The sequence below is a fragment of the Sceloporus occidentalis genome, unplaced genomic scaffold, assembly GCF_023333645.1.
Source record: "Sceloporus occidentalis isolate IW3139 unplaced genomic scaffold, rSceOcc1.0.p SCAF_451, whole genome shotgun sequence".
Classification (NCBI taxonomy): Eukaryota; Metazoa; Chordata; class Lepidosauria; order Squamata; family Phrynosomatidae; genus Sceloporus; species Sceloporus occidentalis.
In genome coordinates this window covers 7,060-25,329 of record NW_028317431.1, presented here as the reverse complement: position 1 = coordinate 25,329, position 18,270 = coordinate 7,060, and the positions used below count along the sequence as shown (strand labels likewise).

The 18,270-nt window shown below is 47.1% G+C and overlaps 1 protein-coding gene across 1 annotated transcript in view; it reads left to right on the top strand.

The window, feature by feature from the left end:
* The window catches only part of LOC149271894 (phosphofurin acidic cluster sorting protein 2-like), a 62,786-nt gene extending 44,962 nt beyond the window's left edge, over nt 1-17,824 (top strand). Inside the window, exons 19-25 of the mRNA XM_089507017.1 lie at nt 5,497-5,529; nt 8,849-8,891; nt 10,408-10,450; nt 11,174-11,315; nt 12,301-12,524; nt 13,025-13,138; nt 17,709-17,824. Coding sequence (XP_089363143.1) covers nt 5,497-5,529; nt 8,849-8,891; nt 10,408-10,450; nt 11,174-11,315; nt 12,301-12,524; nt 13,025-13,138; nt 17,709-17,824 — 715 coding nt within the window. The remainder of the gene's footprint in view (nt 1-5,496; nt 5,530-8,848; nt 8,892-10,407; nt 10,451-11,173; nt 11,316-12,300; nt 12,525-13,024; nt 13,139-17,708) is intronic.
* The last annotated feature ends 446 nt before the right edge of the window (nt 17,825-18,270 follow it).

Below are 18,270 nucleotides of genomic sequence, written 5' to 3'. Positions count from 1 at the left end.
ACGCTACAATGGTGATCCTGCAACCTGTCGAGGTTTCCTGAATCAGTGTGAGATACACTTCGAACTGTCTCCTTATGCCTTTCCCACTGAGCGTGCCAAGGTGGGATACATCATTTCACTCCTTACGGATAAAGCCTTGGCATGGGCTTCACCGCTTTGGGAGAGGAACGTCTCTGCAGTGCGCTCCTATGCCGAATTTGTTTCCAGTCTACGTGCCGCATTTGATACTCCGGGTAGAAGGGCCACTGCTTCTAATTCGCTCTTCACCATCCGTCAGGGTTCCCGTTCACTTCTGGAGTACGCTATTGAGTTCCGGACCCTGATGGGAGAGGTGAACTGGACTAATGAGGCATTAGTAGCTGCTTTCCTGAATGGACTTTCTGAGACCCTCAAGGATGAGACTGCTGCCAGAGACTTGCCCACGGACCTAGATTCCGTGATTTCGTATATTTCCCAAATTGACCTGCGTCTCCGTCAGAGGCAAGCCCAACGTGAGAGTTTGAAATTACATGACAAGGGTGGGAGATCTACTACACGCCTCTTGCCACTGTTTTCATCTGCCGATCCCTCGAACGAACCGTCTGAGGAACCCATGCAGTTGGGAACCACTCGGGTCTCCGAACGTGAGAGGAACAGGCGGAGACGAGAGGGATTATGCTTTTACTGCGGACTCTCGGGTCACTTCATTGGACACTGTCCTAGTAGGCCGGGAAACGCTCGCACCTAGGTAGGCCAGGGGAACCTACCATAGGTGTGGTGAACTATTCCCCGAACACGTTCACTACCCGCATGACTGTCCCGGTCCGTCTGGTCTGGGATTCTGGATCAGTTGACACTGAGGCTTTCCTGGATTCCGGCGCTGCCGGTAACTTCATTGACTCAGTGTTTTGTGAGCAACAACACATTCCCACCCTGTCCCTGCCCGTACCGTTAGCTGTTGAGGCTATTGATGGCAGACCACTTTGTCCTGATCAAATTTCTCGCTCTACAGCACCACTCAACCTCGCCGTCGGGATTGTGCACAATGAACGTTTACAACTACTCATCATCCGCTCACCCTCCATTCCCGTTATATTGGGATTTCCGTGGTTACAGGTGCATAATCCTGCTATTGATTGGACTACAACTCAGATCACGGCCTGGAGTGCGTCCTGTAAAACACATTGCCTCACCCCTCTAAGGCATGCCGCGGTTACAGCTTCTTTAAAGGAGACCTCTTCTCTGCCTGAACAGTACCAGGACTTCGCGGACGTATTCGATAAGAAGGAGGCTGAAAAGCTGCCACCACACAGGCCGTACGATTGCCCCATTGACTTGCTTCCTGGGACCATGCCACCCCGGGGGCGGGTTTACCCACTCTCCATCCCGGAGACCCAAGCTATGGATTCGTATATAGAGGAGAATCTTCGCCGAGGATTTATCCGTCGGTCTGTATCGCCCGCGCAGGAAGTGACGTAACGGCACTTTGAAATTTTGGCGGGAAATCTCCAATTAGTGCCTAAACTTCCTGTGCCTACTTTAGAGACTTCAGTACACTGAGACCTTGCCTTCTGATGGTCGTCTATGCCCTGTGCTAGCACCCAGATAGCGTTTTCCTGCTTGATTCCTGTATTTGACCTCGGCTTGTTTGACTATCCTGATCTCTGGTATCCTGACCTCGGCTTGCTCCTCGTTTATCCTGCTCTCCGGTATCCTGACCTCGGCTCTCTGGACCATCCCTGCGGTCCTACCTGACTACGGAGTCTCCTCTGTACGCTGTGTCGTGACAGATACCCTATATTTTATCTCCGATCCTAAATTCTTTCAGATCGCCGAAAATTATAATTCAAATCAGATATATATCACCAAAATAATCAATCAAAAAATATTTATTGTAAATACAATTTATAAAATCTATATATGGGTCACACAGTGCATAATGTAAAACACAAAGTTCTTAAAACATGTCAAAAATGAATCAATTCAAATACAATATATTATCGATAGTTATCAATATGAATTAGTACTATATGAGTCTAACACACAATTAATTTCCAGTCCACTCAGCAACCACAAATTTATAATAATCAGGGCAGTAATAAAAATATCACTATCTCTCTAATATTAGTTCAACTAATATAACAAATTAAAAATAATTTAATAATGTCTGAGTATTAGTGAAATTCCTAATAGATGCAAATAATGTCAAACTTCATCTACAGGTAAAAATACCTTTTCATTATTGTTATTATCACGGGTTATAAGCTGCAGTCTCACAAGCCGCCATATACAATAATGCAATATACTATTTCCCGGAAACAGGGAATTCTATACGAAGAAGACAAAATTCATCTCTATTCAGAATAATAAAACAATTATATTTACCACCACTTGTTGCTGTTGTCCCACCGGTCCTTGTAGAAGTTAATCCAGGTTCAGTGGTAATAAATTAAGTGGGAAAGAATATAACTTTCTAAAAGGTATATAGGTTGGGACTCAAAGTAACTCCAAGAGTGAAATATGGTGCCAGGATCTTAAGATTCCAATTCTCTGGGGTAAATTTGGTGAATAATTCCGTCCTTTTCCTTTTTCTCTTTTTTTTCTTTTTTTTTTTCCAAGACATAAGCTTAAAAACAGAGCTTATTATCATAGCCTCCACCTCTTGATTGGAATTCTCCAATCATAACGGTGGGTTTTACCCATTAAAATTAGGATTTCTACTCATATTTACACCGTTGTAATTTCTTAATTTACCTGTGAGAGACGCTCTGGTCTGAGAAATAATTTAAGACCGTTACATATGTGTTTGGAATTCATCCATGGTCACTTTATCTTTAGATGTTACCTCCTAGATAGTAAATCAGGTCTTTGTAGTCACCCATATCTCCAGACGTTGCCTCCTAGGTAGTAAATTATGTTTTGGGGGTCTTAAGACGTATCCCCCATTCCAATTTACATTCCTAAGGATATGTAGTGTCTACTCCTTAACTTTCTCATGGAAGATAACATTAATTGTATCATATATACACTGAAACATCTATATACATGAATACTTCTTTGTTCTCAATTATAGAGGAACAAAGACAGAAATAATCACTATATGATTAAGTAAAATAAAATGGCTTTGACTCCATTTTGTGCTCATGTAAAATACAGAATATATAGAATGCATCTTTTCTATCATAAAATATCTGACAGGATCTGTTACTGTAAGGTGGTTGTTGGGGATCTGTTACTGTAAGATGATTGTTGGGGATCTGTTACTGTAAGATGGTTGTTGGGGATCTGTTACTGGAAGGTGATTGTTGGGGATCTGTTACTGTAAGGTGATTGTTGGGGATCTGTTACTGTAAGATGATTGTTGGGGATCTGTTACTGTAAGATGGTTGTTGGGGATCTGTTACTGTAAGGTGATTGTTGGGGATCTGTTACTGTAAGATGGTTGTTGGGGATCTGTTACTGTAAGATGATTGTTGGGGATCTGTTACTGTAAGGTGATTGTTGGGGATCTTTTACTGTAAGATGGTTGTTGGGGATCTGTTACTGTAAGATGGTTGTTGGGGATCTGTTACTGTAAGATGATTGTTGGGGATCTGTTACTGTAAGGTGATTGTTGGGGATCTTTTACTGTAAGATGGTTGTTGGGGATCTGTTACTGTAAGATGGTTGTTGGGGATCTGTTACTGTAAGATGGTTGTTGGGGATCTGTTACTGTAAGATGATTGTTGGGGATCTGTTACTGTAAGGTGATTGTTGGGGATCTTTTACTGTAAGATGGTTGTTGGGGATCTGTTACTGTAAGGTGATTGTTGGGGATCTGTTACTGTAAGATGGTTGTTGGGGATCTGTTACTGTAAGATGGTTGTTGGGGATCTGTTACTGTAAGGTGATTGTTGGGGATCTGTTACTGTAAGCTGGTTGTTGGGAATCTGTTACTGTAAGATGATTGTTGGGGATCTGTTACTGTAAGATGGTTGTTGGGGATCTGTTACTGTAAGATGGTTGTTGGGGATCTGTTACTGTAAGATGGTTGTTGGGGATCTGTTACTGTAAGGTGATTGTTGGGGATCTGTTACTGTAAGGTGATTGTTGGGGATCTGTTACTGTAAAATGGTTGTTGGGGATCTGTTACTGTAAGATGGTTGTTGGGGATCTATTACTGTAAGATGATTGTTGGGGATCTGTTACTGTAAGGTGATTGTTGGGGATCTGCTGACAGAGTTAGTTCCCTGCTGGGGATCTGTTGCTGTAGTTAGCTGATATCTGGGGGTCTACTTTATGCAGGTTTTTGGGATTGTTGTGAAAGATCTATTCTTGTTGAAGAGATATCTGCAGAGTATTTGTCCCCGGGGGTGGCTGGGATCATTCCTGGGATCTGGCCCACGCTGTAGGGAGAGCTGGAGAGATTTCATGATGGATATAAAACGTCTTGAGATCACGCACGGAGGCAGATGCCCTGGACAGTCTGTGTATATCCATCCAGCATAAGTGTCCCATTAGCTGACCTCATAGTCTGATTCCCAGCAGTGTCCTGCTAGGTGACCTCATACGTCTGATTGACAGCAGTGTCTTGTTGAGTGACCTCATACTTCTGATTGGCTGCAGTGTCCTGTGGACTGACCTCATACGTCTGATTGGCTGCAGTGTCCTGTTGTGTGACCTCATACGTCTGATTGGCAGCAGTGTCCGGTTGAGTGATCTCATACGTCTGATTGGCAGCAGTGTCCTGTGGACTGACCTCATACGTCTGATTGGCTGCAGTGTCCTGTGGACTGACCTCATACGTCTGATTGGCAGCAGTGTCCGGTTGAGTGATCTCATAGGTCTGATTGGATGCAGTGTCCTGTTGAGTGACTTCATACGTCTGATTGGCAGCAGTGTCCTGTTAGGTGACCTCATACTTCTGATTGGCAGCAGTGTCTTGTGGACTGACCTCATACGTCTGATTGGCAGCAGTGTCCTGTTGAGTGACCTCATACTTCTGATTGGCAGCAGTGTCTTGTGGACTGACCTCATACGTCTGATTGGCTGCAGTGTCCTGTTGTGTGACCTCATACGTCTGATTGGCTGCAGTGTCCTGTTGTGTGACCTCATACGTCTGATTGGCAGCAGTGTCCGGTTGAGTGATCTCATAGGTCTGATTGGCAGCAGTGTCCTGTGGAGTGACCTCATACTTCTGATTGGCTGCAGTGTCCTGTTGAGTGACCTCATACTTCTGATTGGCTGCAGTGTCCTGTTGAGTGACTTCATACTTCTGATTGGCTGCAGTGTCCTGTTGACTGACCTCATACGTCTGATTGGCTGCGGTGTCCTGTTGAGTGACCTCATACGTCTGATTGGCTGCGGTGTCCTGTTGAGTGACCTCATACGTCTGATTGGCTGCGGTGTCCTGTAAGGTGACATCATGCATCTGGCTGGTTGCAGTGGTTTGTGGCACGGCCAGTTACACGCTTCCAGCCGTGTCTGTGTGGCATGTATGATTCTCACCTCATGTTTCTTTGGTTTCTGGCTGTCCAGGAAGAGAAGTCTTTACTTTGATTTTTATACCAGGTACTGTTGCCCCTCGTACCCTCTAATACTCTCCGTCTTCTACTGCTCATCACCCTCTACCCTACTAATGTTGCCTGAATCGCTCATCCATCTCCAGAAAGTCCTGTGTCCCCTGCTGCTTGCCAGGCTTTGGTCCTGCTTGTGCCGGTCTGCACTTGCCTCTCCCCCAGCATCTCTTGCCTTCCTGCCCCACTGCTCACGTCTCTCTCTGTCCTCCCATTTGACTCATTACTGTCGGCCCGTCACATGCGACTGTGTTTCAGGCTCATTGCCATCTGGCTCCACATTGATCTGTTGACTGTGTGAGTGGCCGCTCTGTTTGACGAGTGACTCCCTGGCTGTCTTTAGACTGTAAGATCTCCCTGAGTCCGTGTGATACGGGCTCTGCTCGGTCATTGTCCGTGAAAACCGTGCACTCGCTGTGATTGAGGCTTATTGTGAGTAATCAAGGCTTGTGATTGTGACTTTGTGCTCTAATTAATGAAAGCCGGATCGTGTGTGCAGCGGGCAGAGAGCGCTAATAACATTCCGGCTGTCACTTTGCTGCGTGACTTCTGTGTATCACTGCTCCATTCTGACTGTACCGTTCATGTGAGCGCCTGTTACAGCTGTACAGTTTATGTACAGCGGCTATACTGACTTCGTTCAGTCTGTCCATGTTCTGTCTGTATGTGGAGTGGGTATACTCTGATAAGTCTGTCATGTGCCACTAATCTACCACTATAGTGAGAGGGTGGTAGATAAGTGGAACAGCCTCCCAGCAGAGGTGGTAGAGGGTAATACAGTGAGGGTATTAAACATGCATGGGATAGACATATGGCTCCTGAATCTAAGATGAGACCAACGACTGATTAAGGTTTGAGTCTTTACAGCAGGAGAAACGGGCGACTAGACGGGGGGCTGATGGGGCCGATCTGCCAGCGTGTTCTATGTTAATATGTGTGTATGGCAGTTGTACCCGTCGATCTGTTCCAGTTGTTACCATACTGTATGTATGTACTGTGTATGTACTGTGGTTATACCACGACACATTCCGGCTCTCACCGTGCTGTGTGTATGTACAGTAGTTATACTTCTGATCAGTATCCGTTACAGCGCCCTATGTATATACCATGTTATTCCATGGCCCGTTGTGGCTGTCACTGTGCTGTGTGTATATGGACTGGTACGTGTGCATGTATGGTGGTTACTCCGTCAATCTGTTCCGGCTGTCACTGTGCCGTGTGTATGTTTTGTGGTTATACCGTAGATCCGTTCCGGCTGTCACTGTGCCGTGTGTATGTTTTGTGGTTATACCGTAGATCCGTTCCAGCTGTCACTGTGCCGTGTGTATGTTTTGTGGTTATACCGTAGATCTGTTCCGGCTGTCGCTGTGCCGTGTGTATGTTTTGTGGTTATACCGTAGATCTGTTCCGGCTGTCGCTGTGCCGTGTGTATATTTTGTGGTTATACCGTAGATCCGTTCCGGCTGTCACTGTGCCGTGTGTATGTTTTGTGGTTATACCGTAGATCCGTTCCGGCTGTCACTGTGCCGTGTGTATGTTTTGTGGTTATACCGTAGATCCGTTCCGGCTGTCGCTGTGCCGTGTGTATGTTTTGTGGTTATACCGTAGATCTGTTCCGGCTGTCGCTGTGCCGTGTGTATGTTTTGTGGTTATACCGTAGATCCGTTCCGGCTGTCGCTGTGCCGTGTGTATGTTTTGTGGTTATACCGTAGATCCGTTCCGGCTGTCACTGTGCCGTGTGTATGTTTTGTGGTTATACCGTAGATCCGTTCCGGCTGTTACTGTGCCGTGTGTATGTTTTGTGGTTATACCGTAGATCCGTTCCGGCTGTCGCTGTGCCGTGTCTATGTTTTGTGGTTATACCGTAGATCCGTTCCGGCTGTCGCTGTGCCGTGTCTATGTTTTGTGGTTATACCGTAGATCCGTTCCGGCTGTCACTGTGCCGTGTCTATGTTTTGTGGTTATACCGTAGATCCGTTCCGGCTGTCACTGTGCCGTGTGTATGTTTTGTGGTTATACCGTAGATCCGTTCCGGCTGTCGCTGTGCCGTGTCTATGTTTTGTGGTTATACCGTAGATCCGTTCCGGCTGTCGCTGTGCCGTGTCTATGTTTTGTGGTTATACCGTAGATCCGTTCCGGCTGTCACTGTGCCGTGTCTATGTTTTGTGGTTATACCGTAGATCCGTTCCGGCTGTCACTGTGCCGTGTCTATGTTTTGTGGTTATACCGTAGATCCGTTCCGGCTGTCGCTGTGCCGTGTCTATGTTTTGTGGTTATACCGTAGATCCGTTCCGGCTGTCACTGTGCCGTGTGTATGTTTTGTGGTTATACCGTAGATCCGTTCCGGCTGTCGCTGTGCCGTGTGTATGTTTTGTGGTTATACCGTAGATCCGTTCCGGCTGTCGCTGTGCCGTGTCTATGTTTTGTGGTTATACCGTAGATCCGTTCCGGCTGTCGCTGTGCCGTGTCTATGTTTTGTGGTTATACCGTAGATCCGTTCCGGCTGTCGCTGTGCCGTGTGTATGTTTTGTGGTTATACCGTAGATCCGTTCCGGCTGTCGCTGTGCCGTGTCTATGTTTTGTGGTTATACCGTAGATCCGTTCCGGCTGTCGCTGTGCCGTGTCTATGTTTTGTGGTTATACCGTAGATCCGTTCCGGCTGTCACTGTGCCGTGTCTATGTTTTGTGGTTATACCGTAGATCCGTTCCGGCTGTCACTGTGCCGTGTCTATGTTTTGTGGTTATACCGTAGATCCGTTCCGGCTGTCACTGTGCCGTGTCTATGTTTTGTGGTTATACTACAGATTAGTTCCACATGTCACCAGATATAAAGTGGATTATGTTATTTTTATAAATGTCGAATGGCATCAGGTGGGAACTATTTCTGCTTTTATTAACCCCAGATTTCATTTTGTTTTTTGCCCCTTTCCCATCTTTCTTGTTTCACTTGCTGCATCCCCCGTATTCTGTGGGTCCCTTTCTACGTGTTACTTTCTGTGCACCCCACTTTATCATATCCAACCCCTTCAATCTCATACCACACCCTTACTTCCCATGTCACGCCCCTATTTTCTCATGCTTCATCTCTTCTTGTTCATGCCGCCCCCCTTTTTTATCATACCACTCCTCTTTTTTCACATGCCATGCCCCTACTTCCTCATGCCACGTGTCATTGCATCGGGTTAAATGCCTTGTTCTCTGTATTTCTATATGCCTCCTAATACCCCCCTGTATCTTCACATTCTTTTACCCTACTTTCCCACACACCCATGTGCCCTGCTGCCCCTGTGCCCCTACCTTTCTTGCCCCAATAGCGCTGAAGAGGATTCCTGCCAGAAGTTTATTCCGTTTATTGGGGTAAGTTACACTTCTCACATAGCTGGGTTTTGGGGTTTTTTCTTCATTTTTTTCATCAATTCTAGTAAATTCAGCCTTATGCGCAATTTAACTCCTTGACATTACCGAAATGCATCCCCATAAAGACAGTTGAAATGCTTGGCATGTCATGGGGTTAACCGGACTCAGAAAGCAATCAAAGATCGCTTTTTTTCTCCCAGACGATGTTGCAGTATTCAGCGACACCGAAAAAACCCACTGTGATCTCTCCTCTCGCAAAATGGTGGTGCCCACTATGCAGACCCCCTGCAGGTTGAATACAGTTACTGCCAGTGTTCCCTCTAAGCTGTGCGCTTGTGCGCGCGCACATAGCTTTTTTAGAGAGCGCACACGTCCAAAAATTGTGCGCACAACAGTTTTTCCCCAAAAAAGAAAAAAATAATAATTTTTTTGAAACTTTATGCGCCGCGGATATTGTGCGCACAAAATTTCTGCTCTGTGAAAATTTTTCCACAAGAGAAATTTTCTGCGCATGCCAACTAAGAAAAATTAGATGGAACATTGGTTACTGCATTCAATTATGCGAGTCCAATGTGATTAGTAAAATATATAAAAAATTATATAAATAAAATAGCTAAAAATAAATCAATGAAAATGTGGTAACATGGTAACATGTAAAAATAATTCTCCAATGATGTCAGCATGGGGGAACCATCCAGTTCCAACAACATGGAAAAAAAGTCCAAAAATATAAAAAATGAAAAAGTTTATTTTTATGAGCAAGTCCTTAAATTAGCCCTGTATCTTCCCAAAAACCCTGGCATGGAAAAAGTTAAAATGCTAGCATTGTATTAGGACATGGGCACAGACTGACCATATGTCAAAATTCCAAACAACCCAGCCAATGCATGGGTGGTATCACTGTACTCGGGAGATGTTGCTGAACACATAATGGGGTGTTGAGTGACAGGAGCTGTAAATGTATACCTGAAATACAATGTGTATGGAAAAAAACCCACACAAAACTACCACATTCTTTGACAAAGGCTGGTGGGAGAATTAGTGCATGGAAAGAGTTAAAATACAAGCATTTGAATACCCTAGGTTATCTATTCTTTCTCCCATCACCTCTCTTTCTTCTCCCCGTCATCTTTCTCTCTCCCATTCCCTCTATCTTCTCTCCCCCATCTCTTTCCCTGATCTCCACTCCCTCTTGTTTTCCTGTCTCTCTCTATCTTCCTCATCCCGTCTCTCTCTTCCCTCCCCCATCTTTCTCTCTCCAATGCCCTCTCTTCTCTCCCCCGTCTCCTTCTCTTATCCTCTCTCCCTCTCTTTTCCCCGTCTCTCTCTTCTCTCCCCCATCTTTCTCTCCCCCATCTTTCTCTCTCTTCACTCCCCCATATATCCCTGTCTCCGACATCCCATCTTTTTCTTCTCTCCTCCAAGCTGGATAGTTTTTATCCTGCAGACCGCTCCCCGGTTTGTTGCTCAGTGCATCTGTCTAACATTTCTCTGCTCTGTATTTATGTTTTCTCAGGTGGTTAAGGTTGGGATTGTGGAGCAGCCTCTGGCGGCATCAGGTATGGTTATTGCATTTGAGAGTGGGTCATACGTCATGGGATGGCAGCACGTCCCAGGGGTCGTGGGAGGGCAGCACGTCCCAGTGGTCATGGGAGGGCAGCACGTCCCAGTGGTCATGGGAGGGCAGCATGTCCCAGGGGTCATGGGAGGGCAGCATGTCCCAGGGGTCATGGGAGGGCAGCACGTCCCAGGGGTCATGGGAGGGCAGCATTTCCCAGGGGTCCTGGGATGGCACCACATAAAAGGGCAGCATATCCCAGGGGTCACGGGAGGGCAGTATGTCCCATAGGCTGCGGGAGGGTAGCATGGCCCATAGGCTGCGTGAGGGTAGCATGGCCCAGAGGCTGCGGGAGGGTAGTATGGCCCAGAGGCTGCGGGAGGGTAGCATGGCCCAGAGGCTGCGGGAGGGCAGTATGGCCCTATGGCTGTAAGAGACCCTAGAACTCCTTGGCTCGGTGCGTGTCAGGCGGTCAGTGATTGTAGTGCAGGTGTCTATGACATGTTATGGCACCGTCAGCAGCTCTGTTAATGCCTTTCTCTGTTTCCTTTTCTATTTCTCCTCCATCTGTTCATCTCTCCTTTCTCCTCCATATGTTCATCCGTCCCTTCTTCTCCATCTGTTCATCTCTCCCTTCTCCATGGTCACGATTTTCTCATTTTGGATATGTTTATACCACCCTCTCGCCTCCATCGCCTCTTATCACCTTTCCACCCTCTCTCAGTGGACTCAGATGAAGCTTCCGTCTGTAGTCCTTCTCTCTTGAACTCCTCCTCATCACCCGGTGGGAGTACTTCAGTGAGTAAGGACCCAGTGTCTACTCCTCCCCCGTCTCCCTCCGTCAGCAGCGGCCTGTCTAACGCTGGGTAAGAAGGCACCTTTTTTAGAATGAGAGCCTGCGGGTGGTCAGTAGGGGTGTAGAGGAGCTGGAGAGGTAGTGGTGTCACAAAATCGTGATGTGGTGAGGTTAGGTAGAAGCGGAAAGGAGCTGATGGGGCTAAACAGCTGGGGTGAGAGCAGGCAGAGTGACAGCAGCTGGGGTGAGGTGAGAGCAGGCAGAGTGACAGCAGCTGGGGTGAGGTGAGAGTGGGGCAGAGTGACAGCAGCTGGGGTGAGAGCGGGGCAGAGTGACAGCAGCTGGGGTGAGGTGAGAGCAGGCAGAGTGACAGCAGCTGGGGTGAGGTGAGAGCGGGGCAGAGTGACAGCAGCTGGGGTGAGGTGAGAGTGGGGCAGAGTGACAGCAGCTGGGGTGAGAGCGGGGCAGAGTGACAGCAGCTGGGGTGAGGTGAGAGCAGGCAGAGTGACAGCAGCTGGGGTGAGGTGAGAGCGGGGCAGAGTGACAGCAGCTGGGGTGAGGTGAGAGTGGGGCAGAGTGACAGCAGCTGGGGTGAGAGCGGGGCAGAGTGACAGCAGCTGGGGTGAGAGCGGGGCAGAGTGACAGAAGCTGGGGTGAGGTGAGAGTGGGGCAGAGTGACAGCAGCTGGGGTGAGAGCGGGGCAGAGTGACAGCAGCTGGGGTGAGAGCGGGGCAGATTGACAGAAGCTGGGGTGAGGTGAGAGTGGGGCAGAGTGAGAAATATCATGGGGTTCCTGGGTTAGGAGCTGAATTACATGAGCCGCTGGCATACAGGTGGGGGCCCCGTATCAGCAGGTGGGAGCGCTGGACCCTCAGATCCACACCAGCATGGGAGTGACAGCTCTTAATATCTCTCCTGCCTCTGCTTGTTCCAACTATTTCTTGCTTTTGTGGTCTTTGGCTTTCATTGGAACGGACGAGTGAGTGAGAGGCTTGGGGTGCTTCCCGTGGGGTGACAGCTGTCAGGGTTACAGTGTGGTCTGTTTGTGGCCGCAGAACCCTGGCCCCAGGTACCGAGGTGATGGGACTGCAGGTGGACTATTGGCAATGGCAGGGAACAGAGCGCAGGAAGGACGGTGACAGGAGAGACACGGCCACCAAAAACACCATGAAAAGCAATTTCCGCTCACTGCAGGTCACCCGACTGCCCCTGCCAGGGGAGACCACTCTACTCAACTCCATGGCCATGACCATCGTTACTCAGGAAAAGAACAAGAAGGGTGAGTGACAAATAGAGTAATGGGGCCCTAAGAAAGTTTACGAAACAGTTAATAAGTAAAATGTGATTCAAGACTAGTCGGGGCAATTGGTTCTAGGTGCCGGTCCCTAGCATGCTGCATATGTCTGCTTGGGGTGAGGGAGTGCGAGTGGCCTCCTCATACATCTCTAATAAGCTTCTGCAATCCTTGTGGATGGTACAAGTAACCATGGGGTCACCACAAGTGTACATTGCCAAATTATGCGAAGGTCCAAGCCATGTCTTTGGAACCACCCCATCGAGGACCACCCTCCATGAATGATAGTTATGTCAGGCCCTTTAAGGGTCACTGGGTACTAATAATAGGGCCATGTTTAAGGGTCTGACCCTCCTAGGGCCACTGGTTACTAATGATAGTGACTTGTTTAAGGGTCTGACACTCCTAGGGCCACTTGCTACTAATGATAGTGACTTGTTTAAGGATCCTTCCCTTTGTAGCTCATCATCTCCTGTCCCCCCCAGTCATGTTTCTCAGTAAGAAACAGAAGGAGAAAGAGGCTGAATCTCGTAGTCAAGTAATCGAGGGCATAAGTCGCCTGATCTGCACGGCCAAGAACCAGAACACCATGCTGCGAGGTGAGTGACCGGAACCAACCGATGGTGATTCCACTGGGTAATGTACAAATAACAATATTCAAATTAACCAGGGGGGCGACACCTCTGTCACAGTCCCATGTCCACTCTGTGCCGGGGACGTAACAATACATTAAAGGGGCAGAGGGACCCAAACCTACGCCCAGAACCCATCCCCTTGGTACCAACAAGAAGGTTCCACAGTCTTCCCAAGTATTTGAACCTGTTACATGACGGCACCCGTCTGGGTATAAATAACAATCTACAAATACCACAAAAGGGCAATTAGAAGGGGTAAAATAGACAATGAGAAACTGGGCAGAAGAGAGACAGACCCCCAAATAAACACATTAATGGCAAAAGCGAAGACACAAAATTGTTGGCCATCAGAAGCTGCAATTGGTCGGTTAGTTGGTGAAGATCAGGAGGCTGCTAAGTATAGGTATAATATGCATAGGTATAATGTAAAGGAATAGTATAAAGTATAGGTATAATATGTATGTGTATAATGTAGAGCATAGGTATAATGTATAGGTATAATATGTATGTGCATAATGTACAGTATAGGTATGATATAATGTATAGGTATAATATGTATGTGTATAATGTACAGTATAGGTATAATGTAATGTATAGGTATAATATGTATGTGCATAATGTACAGTATAGGTATGATATAATGTATAGGTAAAATATGTATGTGTATAATGTACAGTATAGGTATAATGTAATGTATAGGTATAATATGGATGTGTATAATGTACAGTATAGGTATAATATGTATGTGTATAATGTACAGTATAGGTATAATGTATAGGTATAATATACAGTATAGGTATAATATATATGCTGTGAAGGAAATAATGATTTGACCCCCTGCTGATTTTGTGCGTTTGCCGCAGACGGGATCCGTCTATAATTTGAATCGTTCATCTGAACAGCAAGAGACAGAACAACAAATAATCCAGAATAACGCATTTCACATACATTATAAATTGATTTGCATTTTACTCAGTGAAATAAGTATTTTACCCCCTTTGTAAAACATGACTTGGTACTTGTTGGTGAAAACCTTGTTGGAATCTGTCATGAACAAGGTCTATACAGACGACTGTAATGACCCACAGCGGCCAATGATGGAATTCCAGGAGTCACCGCGCAGTAGCAGAGGGACAGAGTCTGGTGCAGAGTAACCACACTTCCCCGAGTGTTGGGCCATCAGGATTGTGTGGCTACATACCAGGACGCTGAAATAGCAGCGGGAGGTATCCAGCACAGATAACAGGATACAGAGATATCTTGCAGCTAAGGACAGAATCAGGAATACAGGTTATAGGGACAGGCTACACACAAGATCCAACATAAATAGGACAGGAAACCCCCTCTACCGGGGCACAGGACACCCCCTCTACCGGGGCACAGGACACCCCCTCTACTGGGGCACAGGACACCCCCTCTACCGGGGCACAGGACACCCCCTCTACCGCTGCACAGGGCACCCCCTCTACCGGGGCACAGGACACCCCCTCTACCGGGGCACAGGACACCCCCTCTACTGGGGCACAGGACACCCCCTCTACCGGGGCACAGGACACCCCCTCTACCGCTGCACAGGGCACCCCCTCTACCGGGGCACAGGACACCCCCTCTACCGCTGCACAGGGCACACCCTCTACCGGGGCACAGGACACGACAACAGAGTACAGGGCTGACAAGACTGACCAGGATACACATGACAAGACTATACAGAAATAACAGGACTAAACAGACAAGGACATGAAAAGAACCCCTTTCTAAGATCATAAGATTACAGATTCATCACATATGGCCATAGTATGCTTAGCCCACCACTACGCCAAAGTACTCCAATATATCGGTCAGTCCTAACACTAAACCCTGCCTACTGAATAAATACACTAAACATTGAATCTAAACACATAGAGAAAGACCTATAGACAGCTGACTGAGACAAACATAACGAGTGCTAAGCTAAGAGCAGAACTGGAATCAAAGAATCAGAAGTTCAGGACAGAGCATAAGGAAATACAAGAATGGATTGTAGCAAAACAGGGGAAACTAGAGATATGGAGCTCTGCAGCCTGGAAAGGATGTGACAGAATCACAGAGGTCAGACGTTTCTGAGTTGCCCCCAGGTTTGCACACATCTCAGGAGGGATTCTGTCCTCTTTGCAAATCCTCTCCAAGTCATCAAGGTTTCTAGGCTGACATTTGGCAACTCGAACCTTCAGATCCCTCCACAGATGTTCTTTTTTTTGTAAATATATGTTTATTGTTTTATCATAACAACAGAACAGGAGATAAGTGGGAAGGGACGACAAAAAAAAAAAAAAAAAAGAGGGGTCCATAAGTCCGCAGAGCACAGGCAGATATAAAGCCCAACGCAGTGGGCCATCATTGTCGAACACAGGGCATGTACAGCGGCAAAAATAATGCAGGAAATATAACACATTACGTACCACATTGACATACCAAAAGTAAGGCAACAGAAATCGTGTCAGCATATATCCGCCCAGGCATAAACAGTAGGCAGAATAGAGGACCTCAGGGGCCGATCAAAATAGGACAAGATGGGGGTAAGTGCCTCCACAGATTTTCTATGGGATTAAGGTCTGGAGAGGCCACACCAGGACCTTAATGTGCTTCTTCTTGAGCCACTTCTTTGTTACCTTGGCCGTGTGTTTTGGGTCATTGTCATGCTGGAATACCCATCCACGACCCATTTCCAATGCCCTGGCTGAGGGAAGGAGGTTCTCACCCAAGATTTGAGGGTACATGACCCATCCATCGTCCCTTTGATGCGGTGATGTTTCCACCTCTCTGTTTGATGGTGGGGATGGTGTTCTTGGGGTCATAGGCAGCATTCCTCGTCCTCCAAACACGGCGAGTTGAGTTGATGCCAGATAGCTGGATTTGGGTCTCATCTGACCACAACACTTTGACCCAGTTCTCCTCTGAATCATTCAGATGTTCGTTGGCAGACTTCTGACGGGCTGTACATGTGCTTTCTTGAGCAGGGGGACCTTGCGTGCGCTGCAGGATTTCAGTCCTTCACGGCGTAGCGTGTTACCATTTGTTTTCTTGGTGATGATGGTCCCAGCTGCCTTGAGATCGTTGACAAGATCCTCCCGTGTAGTTCTGGGCTGATTCCTCGCCGTTCTCATGATCATTGAAACTCCACGAGGTGAGATCTTGCATGGAGCCGCAGACCGAGGGAGATTGACAGTCATTTTGTGTTTCTTCCATTTGCGAATAATCGCACCAACTGTTGTCACCTTGGTGGCTGCTTGGCGATGGTCTTGTAGCCCATTCCAGCCTTGTGTAGGTCTACAATCTTGTCCCTGACATCCTTGGACACCTCTTTGGTCTTGGCCATGGTGGAGAGTTTGGAATCTGATTAATTGCTTCTGTGGACAGGTGTCTTTTATACAGGCAACAAGCTGAGATTCGGAGCACTCCCTTTAAGAGACAGCCCGTTTCCTGTACAAAAGACACCCGGGAGCCGGACATCTTACTGATTGATAGGGGATCAAATACTTATTTCACTAGTAAAATGCAAATCAATTTATAATGTATGTGAAATGCATTATTCTGGAGTTTTTGGTCTGTCTCTCACTGTTCAAATAAATTATTAAAATTATATACGGATCCCGTCTGTCAGCGGCAAACGCACAAAATCAGCAGGGGGTCAAATCATTGTTTCCTCCACTGTAGGTATAATGATTGTAGAGCATAGATCACGGTCCGCTCCTGGGAGCAGCAAAGAAAGAGGACTGGTTTTATTGGGCCAGGTACTTGTAGACTGGGGAACCTTCTCATTGGTGGATTGACTTATGTTTAACCCATTGTGTCTTTATTGTTGTATTTATAGAAGCCCCTTTGTCGCTAGGAGTTAGTAGCAAAAGGGTTAAGCATAATACTCCCGCTCCTCTTTCTGATAATGTCATCTGTAGAGTATGTATAAAGAAGAGACCTACGCAGTCTCAAGAGCTTGCAATCTAATGCAATTCATTTAGCTAATAAAGGTATGATGCCCGCTGAGCCTGTCAGCGGATTAGGACTCTATACCGGGAGTAAATGGGATGAAATTGGTTTAATTCCAGATTAACGATAAAATGTGTGATAAAAAGTATCCTCCAGTAAACAAAAATGGAGTCTTGGTCGACGCAGGTAGCTTTTATTGGTCCAACACAGAAAAAAACGTTGCATAACTTTTTGGGACCTCAGAGGTCTCTTCTCCAGATGGCCGCGGCTAAGCTTAGTCTACTTGTGATTCATGTGAAGAAGAGACCTCTGAAGCCCCAAAAGCTTATGCAACTTTACACTTTTTTCCGTGTTGACCCAAAAATGGTATCAACGTCAAATAAAGACTCCTTCTTCTCTTGGAGCAACATGGCTGCACCCCTTCCCCGTGTTCAGTTAATGCGAGGCAATGGGTGGCGCAGGCTGTGTATGCGATGGGGGGGGGCTCAGTGGTGCGTCCTCGGTGGCCCGCGTGTGACTCCCATTTTCTTCTCCTTTCCGCCTTGTGGCCGCCATGTCCTCCTCATCTCAGTGAACATCGATGGCGTGGAATGGAACGACGTCAAGTTCTTCCAGCTGGCAGCGCAATGGCCGACGCACGTCAAGCAGTTCCCGGTGGGGATCTTTGGCTACACAAAGAGCGCGTGACTGGTGCGCTGGTCCCGCCATACTGGATAGACGTGGGAAGAATGGACTCCTGAAGGTGTTATCACTGTGCTTATCCCTCCCCGTAACTTCACTCTTTGTGCATTAGCGATATTGACAATGATGGCGGCGCATGAGCAGGGTAATAGTCTTTAGCATTTACAGTGCAGGGGGGTCTTAACGCAGCCCCCATTAACTCGGTTGGTTTTTTTTAACCCTTTCACAGCCACATAACTTCAGTAACAGTCCTTGCAGGCTGGGGCTCGAAACGCCCCAAGTGACCTCCGTGGGGCAGATTCCACTCCAAATTCAGCCAAAGGGTAGTTTTTCTCATAAATGGTTGTGCAGCTACACACGTGTCGCGTCATACGAACATGAAATAAGGTTTTCTCGTCAGAGGCAGCCGTCGTGGTGCAGAAATTCTTCCGGAACTGGTGATTTATCCGCCA